Source organism: Sinocyclocheilus anshuiensis, unplaced genomic scaffold, assembly GCF_001515605.1.
Source record: "Sinocyclocheilus anshuiensis isolate Anshui unplaced genomic scaffold, SAMN03320099.WGS_v1.1 scaffold1036, whole genome shotgun sequence".
NCBI classification, from domain to species: domain Eukaryota; kingdom Metazoa; phylum Chordata; class Actinopteri; order Cypriniformes; family Cyprinidae; genus Sinocyclocheilus; species Sinocyclocheilus anshuiensis.
Window position 1 is genome coordinate 1,570,570 of NW_015550226.1, and position 8,965 is coordinate 1,579,534.

General features: G+C 34.8%; 1 protein-coding gene across 1 annotated transcript in view; it reads left to right on the forward strand.

The window, feature by feature from the left end:
• The window catches only part of LOC107661022 (glutamate receptor ionotropic, kainate 2-like), a 78,525-nt gene that overhangs the window by 52,738 nt on the left and 16,822 nt on the right, over positions 1-8,965 (forward strand). Inside the window, exon 5 of the mRNA XM_016450466.1 lies at positions 6,786-6,841. Coding sequence (XP_016305952.1) covers positions 6,786-6,841 — 56 coding nt within the window. The remainder of the gene's footprint in view (positions 1-6,785; positions 6,842-8,965) is intronic.

Consider the following 8,965-nt stretch of genomic DNA (forward strand, 5'->3'; position numbering starts at 1 on the left):
AAAAAAAAGTTATTGCGACTTTTTATCTCACAATTCTGACTTTTTTCACAGAATTGTGAGATATAAACTCACAATTGAGAGTTATAGAGTCAGAATTGCGAGATATAAAATCAGAATTGAGAGATATAAACTCACAATTCTGACATTTTTTTTCTCTCAGAATTGCATGATATAAACTCACAATTGCGAGTTATAAATCGAAATTGCGAGATATAAAGTCACAATTGCAAGATAAAAACTCACAATTCTGACTTTTTTTCTCGCAATTCTGACTTTATAACATGCAATTGCGAATTATAAAGTCAGAATTGCGTTATATAAACTCACAATTGCGAGTTATAAAGTCAGAATTGCGTTATATAAACTCACAATTGCGAGTTATAAAGTCAGAATTGCGTTATATAAACTCACAATTGCGAGTTATAAAGTCAGAATTGCGTTATATAAACTCACAATTGCGAGTTATAAAGTCGGAATTGCGAGATATAAAGTCACAATTGCGAGATAAAAACTCGCAATTCTGACTTTTTTTCTCGCAATTGCAAATTTATAACTCGCAACTGTGAGTTTATATCACGCAATTCTGAGGAAAAAAAAATCAGAATTGTGAGACTTTATATCTCGGAATTCTGACTATAATGCGCAATTGCGACTATGTTCTCAGAATTGCGAGTTTATATCTCACAATTATTTCTTTATAACTTGCAATTGTGTGTTATAAAATCAGAATTGCGAGATATAAACTCGCAATTCTGAGAAAAAAAGTCAGAATTGTGAGTTTATATCTTGCAGTTCTGACTTTATTTCTCAGAATTGTGACTTTATGTCTCGTAATTGCGAGTTTATATCACACAATTCTGACTTTATTTTTCAGAATTGCGATTTTATATCTCACAATTATGACGTTTTAACTCACAATTGCGAGTTTGTATCACGCAATTATGAGAAATATAGTCACAATTCTGAGATAAAAAGTCACAATTGCCTTTTTTTTTTTTTTTTTTTATTCAGTGACGGAAACGGGCTTCCATAGGTTTTTGCAATGATGCCATAAAATAATCATTTTGGGGTCCACAAAGAAACCTTCAGTGATTTTTAGTGTAAAGAACATCATAATAATTTAAAGAACCTTTTTTCCCCCACTATTTAAAGAAACTTTTTTTCATTGTCCAGTGGATCCATGGATGATACAGTTCTTAAGGGAACTATAGATGCCTGTAAAGAATCTTTAGATACAACACAGACAGTGTTTGACAAAGGAATGAAAAAGGAGGTTTAAGGTAGCTCATACATACAAGTGCCACTAAGGCACTGAGTAAAATTAGCTCTATTAGCGGGATGTGTCAGCTATAAAAGAGCTCTGATAATTTATACTTTGATATGTGAGTTGTCACAGCAAATGCGAGCCGTCTAACATAGCGTGTGTCTGCATTGCAGAAAACAAATGCTGTTAAATTATTAAATGTGTCAAGGGAATCACATTAATAGGTTATGCATAAGTCATTCATGGACATACCACATCAGCAGAGAGGAACAGTGCTCACAAATAGACATGTTTAATAAAGTGATTTAATGCCCCAAAAGAAAAGACTGATAAATGACCACTGTGACATAGTCGTAAAGGAATATTCCTACCTGCCTGTCAACATATGTATTTGCATACCTCTGTGCACCCTGTTCGCGCAGACATGACATGCCGTCAGTGTGTTCTATGTACCATTCTGTAAACATTAAAATACTCACCGTTTTAATATAGCTACAAGACATAAGCAATGTTCACCATACCATTATTTTAGTGTGAAATCACTTTCTAACTAACAGCTCAGATAATAGAGTAGACATAATAATAAATAAAAGAACAATTAAAATATGTGCAAAATGATAGACCTTGCATTTCAGCAACTATACCCTGCAAAAACTGGTGCTAAATTTGTACTTTGTTTTATTGTATTCTTTTATTTTAAGATAAAAAACAAAGCAATAGGACAAATACAATAAAACAAGAGTGCTAATGAAATTATTATAATGCTCTACCTTTTTCAGGTAGGTCTATCAGTAGTGTTCAGGTATAAAAACTACGAAAATAAATGTAAAAATAAATCTCTGCATAGTCTTCACTATGAATTAAATAATTACATTAATACATTATCCTACCATATCACATTAATCCTTATCCTATGCTTTATTTTCACATTAATATGTTTCTTTATCACTCCAATGTGTCGATACATTTTAGTAGTGTGCAGATTTGCATACAACTATATGAACGATATAGCAAAATCTCTATAGATAGACACTTTATACAATATAAAGTACACAACATATAATACTATATATATATATATATATATATATATATATATATATACTCATATCGCCCAGTCTTATAATGCAGTCGATTGGAAGTCCTTTGAAGTCATATGATGGTTTTGTGTAAGGAACAGACTATTTACTTTGTAATTCAATAAAAATCTTGACTTTTGCTGTATAGCTCTCAATTCAGTTAATGTGAGCTTCTATTGTAGGACTTAAGAGGACGTGAAATATGGCCCATGAGTTATATGAAATACTTTTATGACTTTTTAGAAGTTGTATCCTTTTTTTGTATAATAAAATGCCTTCTAGAAAAAGAGACCTTTGGGCCACCCTCACATTGGCTATTGGCTATTCAATACATCAGCACAAGAAAGAAAATTGCATTAATCAAACCATTTCATCCGTTTCAATTTATTCTTCCTGAGTGCACCAATCCAGTGGTGCTTTTCGTAGCCCATCATATGCTCTAACAGTGGCCACGAGATTGTTTAGACAGCTGCAGTGCCATGTTTCCAAACAGGCATCATTTTTTAGGGCTTTGCTGTATTGTTCTAATAATTACTTTGATAACTGCCGCTTTGAAACTGCCATATTTATTGCTACAGAATAATTCATAGTCTTAATATCATTTTAATGCAACCATTGTAATCTGAGCCTCTTCACTGCTTATGTGCTAAATTTAAACTAATAATGCTCTTTTAAACGAGTGGGCGATTATGCCTGAGGTAAAATGATAGTTTAATTTAACCTAAAGATAATTTCATTCCAGCCAAATCCTTTAAAGATTTTTTTTTCTCCGAAAAGGCACTGCCAGTGACTGTTAAAAGAGCCAGCATCTGATGTGAAATCAGTTAAACAAAATGCATAAGAATACATCGGATATCCACTCACAGATATTCATGTGAGGTTTCGTTGCTCCATCACAGCCAAGTCGGATCTTAACTTAACAGAAGGGGCTTTTATCCTCAAAGGATGAAGTTCTCAAATCTCCTCAGAATCTCAGAATGCTTCTGATGTTAATTAATGAGAAAACGGGGGTGTAGATGTTTCTTCAAAGCGTAAAACCTTTGCATTTTGCCGTGCCTGTGACCTGATTTTAATCTTGATCAATTTGTTCTACACATTTAGTCACGCATAAATGCAGTCAAGGCTACATTAACCTTGACCTTCCTGTCTGGAGCGTTCAGAGCTTCGAGTCAGAAGTCAGCTTTCACGTTTCTCTTCAATTAACGCCAAAGGGAAGCAGTATTCATCTCACATCACTAGCTCACAGCAGCACTCTTCTGGAGAAGGACCAGACAACCGCAGATGATTACAAGTCAGACAGGCCATGTTTTTTGGCAGGGAGCACTTGAACGATGCAACCTCTCCATGGATATTTATCACTGGGCTTCCAGACGGGTTTTAATAAATGTTTGAGTTGATGAAATATATATGCTTTGGTAAATATGAATCAACTAACGGTTGGAAGGTATTAGACACAATCAGTAAATATCACAACATGCAGTTTTTCATTTACGCAAAGGAGTTGAAGAGCAAACCTGCCTCAAATAGTGACCCGCGGGACGCTATATTAGCTATCACAAACATCTGATCAGTGCATACAAATTAAATAAGCTATGCTGCTACAGTGTGTGCATTTTAAAAGTTGTTAATTTTATGTAATTATTGAATATAGTATTACGTTTTATAACCCATTAGTAAAGATTGGTGGGCTATTGCCCTTTTAGTTCTTGCATTTTCACATCTGCGTAACAATGATGTAAAAGGATGCCATTGCTGAAAACCAGCTGTTTTATAAGTTAAGGCTCATAATTTCATTGACTGAGAAGGAGCAAACTTTTAGCTGTACTTCAAGTGCAGGGCTATACAGAAGCTGCAACCCTGCTGTAAAAAAAGAAAGAAAAACAAACAACAAAACATTACAGCAGGCAGATGGTTGGTCTCCCAGTTTGGCCAAAATGCTTAGGCTGGTCAGGTTTTTGGGGATTGTCTGCTGGTCAGTCTGGGAGATCAGATGGCCAACCAGCCAAATCAGCGAAACCGCCAGCTTGGTCAAGTTTCTTTTATTCATGCAAATTGTATGGCAGTTAGCTCTCAGCAGAACTTGTTTTGTTCCCTTGCCCTTCAGGGGAAATCCTGGTTTAAGCGTGTCTTAACTGGTTTAAAAAGGTCTCCCAGCCTGACCAAGATGTTCTTCATCTGATCTAGCTAGTATCCTAGCCTGGCCAGCTAAAAAGGGCCAAAAACACCTCTAAAACCAAACTTAAAAAAGGAGACCAGTTAAGATCACTAAACCAGCAAAGTCTTGTTTTCAGCAGGATAGTAAATAAAGTTGATTCTACATACTAATTGTTAGCTAGTTATATTTGTATAATAGTGAACAAACTGATTTGTAGATGAATATTTATTTACTTACTTACTTTGTGTGACAAGCAACCCAGGCTCATTGGAAAAACTTGCCTGAGGTGACATTTCTGCAAAAAAGGTATTATGTTGCTTCTTGTATGTTGTCCAGTGAGTGGCTCTAAAAGTGCATTCAGCTTTATCCGAAACAGATTAATGTGAATCTGACAATGTTTTATTACGTTGGCTGTTGTATGTTTTGTGGCAGTTCAGTGGTGAGTGGCGCTAAAAGTCTCTTTCGTGTTTGACAAGAACATACTGCTTACACTAACCCTACCCTAAACCTGACCAATAGTGTTAACTTGAGATAAAAAAAACAAAAACAAAAAACACATTTGGTGATGTATTCATGCCATTTTAGCTTGCTTCTACAAGTCTTTGAGCATTTATTTATGACTCATGTTTCACGGGACTCATACACAAGTGCTTTGCATCACAAGTGCAGTGCTGTACCAGATGAGCTACTGAGCAAGTTTACAACTGTATGCCAAAGAAGCCATACATTTGGAGCTAGTTATCTGAAGCAAACACCAAAATCTATTAGTTTACAAATGATGCACTACTTTTTTGAGGCCATAATAACATAGTATTGTTCGAAAAGAAGCTTTTATTGATCAATAATCAACACCGTAATCATAAATTGTGTGAAAAAAAAATTATCTGTCGGTTTTTAACTACCACTAGTGTTCATTTCAGCTGGAAACTGCAGTGAATTTGTATATAGAAGCAAAAATGTAGGTAAAGACATGTTTTTCCATTAATCCTTTGAGTTGGTTACAAGACACAGCAAAGAAAATACCAACATATGTTCACTGAAAAAAAGAAATGTCTCTACTTACAATTGTAGAGAACTGCTACAAACTGCTGCGATATGTACAACAACCAGCATATTGAAACATTGCCAGATTTAGTCTGAACACATTTTATTACACTTTGAAAATGTCGTTAAATGTAAAAAAAAAAATGAAAAAAATACGTAACATCATTTTACAAGATGTCATCACAAGCAAAAAAAAATATATATATATAATAACAATTATGATCTTGTTCCAAATGGCACCCTCAGTCCTAGCGGCCCTCTTTTGTGTCCACACTTTGGTGACATAATGCTGTAGAGTCCGCAGCAGTGCGGCTTGGCAAACGCAGGTTCACCCTTCTGAATCATAAAATTACAAATGGCGCACCTTACAGTCTTGTGGCATTTGGGACAAGAACAATGTGGAAATAGATTCAGGAAGACGCTAACTCTATGGTTTCTTGTTTGGTCTTGAATAGTTGAGTAACTAGGAAGATATAAGTCCTCCATTGTGCGAAGTAAATGAGGGCGATGGGATTTTGGGGGCAACCTAGATATAATTTTTTTTCAGCTGATGACCTTTTGAAGCAGGAATGTGATGTTTCATTACATTAGGAGGTGGCATTTAATTGACAGGAGTGTCCAACATTTCACTGGGAAGTAGTTAATAGAGAAGAGAGCAAGAGAGTTAGAAGAGAGATAGATAGCAAGGGGCCATGCAGCGTAACAATTTAATTTCCCAAAAAATATTATGACTTTAAACATCCATCCATATGACTTTCTTATGTTCTTCTAATTAGAAAGATAAGAATGAAATGAAATGGAGCTTTTATATAGATGGCTCCAAATGATATTTCTGATGCTCTGTTGTACATTTAAAGGAATACTTCACACAAAAATTACAATTCTGTCAGCATTTAGGAGCTTAATGTCATTTGAATTTTTTTCTTCATTGAACACAAAAGGAGTTTTTTTTCTTTTTCTGATTGTTCAGGCTGCACTCCTCCATGAAATAAAGATAATAAACAAATATCATTTGTCACATTCAGACTTGTCACAGTAGGTTATTCTGCAGCAATATTTGGCGACAATATAAACGATACTTGTCCATTTGTGTTCAATGAAAGAAAAAATGTCTTTCAACATCAGGTGAGTAAATGATGACAGAATTTCCATTTTGGGGTGAACTATTCCTGTAATTCTGTAATAGCCTTATTTATATTCTCTCTCTCTCTCTCTCTCTCTCTGTCTCTCTCTCTCCAAAAAGAGTTTCATGTGATCTTTGACTGTGGTCATGAAATGGCTGCTGGCATCCTTAAACAGGTGAGTCACTTTTATTAACTGATTTCACACTGAAGCTTACAAAGACTGATGTGGAAAATGTATTTAAAATGAATATAATTAATATTACCCCCCAAAAGTGAAGGATAGGGTTTTATAAATAATGTAGCAGCGAGTCAAAGGTGCACAGAAAATTATTGCACATTAATTTAAAGAATTACAGATATGCATCTAAGAAAGACATAGACATGGGATTTTTTGTTTTGTTTATTGTTATTATTTTATTGTAAAAAGTAACATCAAATGTTATGCCATTCTGCTGAGGAAATAGCTATGCATACATGCATACTGTACATATAAAAACATAATTCACCATATACACAATTTAGTTTTCTTTTGCACAGAAAACTGAATACCCCACCTCCCTTTTCCCCTAATCATCTTTTCTCCCTTTCTGTTATATGAAGATTGCATTCGGTTGCAGCTGTCTCAAAAAAGTTTCACCATGCCTTCATTAGTTACTTTGCTGATTCCCAAGCCTTTTATGTATAGATTTTATTGTTTTACCATTATCCTACACCCAGACTTTCGGTCTTATTATTAACTTTGGAAGTATGAAAATCCATCATAAAATATTAAAGTTAGAAAAAAGTTGTCAAAAGGTTAGTGTATTTGCTTACCAAGAATATGAGAGTGTCAGTGAAGAGCATGCTTGATATGAAATATGATGAATGTGATGTGTGAAGTAAACAAAGAAAAATCCAACATAGCCATTTCCACCACAGGATGCTACTAAACATAATTTGAGATGCTGATATAATTGTGAGTAGGCAAAACAAAGTAGCAATAGTATGTAATTTTAACCGCAAGAGGAAAGTTCATTGAGACAAACTTTAAATGTTGGTTTGACAAAACGGTGTCTGAAATTGTACAGTAAGTATAACAGGCGGATAAACAGACAGATGTATACATTTTACACCTGTACCTTCAGCTTTCCACTCTGACAAATCTACTTGCATAATTTTATTGAAAACATGAAAGAATACAAAGGTTGGCCACTACTTTAGTGTGGAACTGAAGTTCTAATGTTATGTAGAATTATTAATTTTAAGTACTGAGTGATCATAGATTTTAGGAAACAAAGCAAGAGAACAACTGATCCTCAGTCTCAAGCAGGGCAGTGGTTTGGTGGAACTTTATGTGTTTATTCTGTGAGTAGGGACTGAATAACTCCCTAAATGCTATAAAGACTCTGTGTTGTGTTGTGTTGTGTTGTGTTGTGTTGTGTTGTATTGTACTGTAGAGGATTTAAGCCTCTTCAAGCAGAGCTGCAGGCACAATAACCTAAAAGCTTATTGAGAGTTCACGTCAAAAACTAGAAACAATTTCTCAACAATTTTCAGGGTTCCAACTCAGGGTTAAGCAGATCAACAAAACCTGTTTATCTAAAGACATTTACAAGTGCCTGTTATAATAGTCTCCTGAGACCCAGCCATACACTTTTTGAAGACAATACATTTTAGCAAATTTCTCTGAGACCATACATGTACTGTAAAGAGCACATTCAGGGCTTTTGAGACATACCAAATGTTTGAAGGTTTGACCATGAAAACTCCCTCTACTTGGTCTTTAAAAATGACTGACATTAGCTATGTTTCCATCACCCTGTTTTTAATGCACATTTTGAAGTATCGCAACAGAAACAAGTAATGGAAACTCCAAATTTCGAATACAAAAAATCCTTATTTCGCAAAAAAAAAAAAAAATTCTCGCTTGAGGTGGTTTTTGACTTGTGCGAAAAAGAGTTAATTGAAATAATGGTAGATGAAAACACATTTACCGAATAAATTCCTCTATGTGCATCAAAAACTCATGTGACAACCTGTCACCCTGGCAGCCTGGTCTCATAAAAATACGTACCTCTGTGTACTTTTTGTGCAACACCGTTTTTACGTACCTTACTGCACGTTTTGCCGCAGTTTCAAAGAGAAATGTCCACTGAGTGGAGCTAAAACACGGGTTCAATATGTGAACCCTGGCACGTTTTTATTACGTTGATATAGGTACGTATTGCTGTGTTTTTATTATGTTGCTTCAGGTACGTATTGCGATGGTTCAGAATTCAAATATCTGTGTACTGTCGCTAAAAGTTAATGCTCTATCATG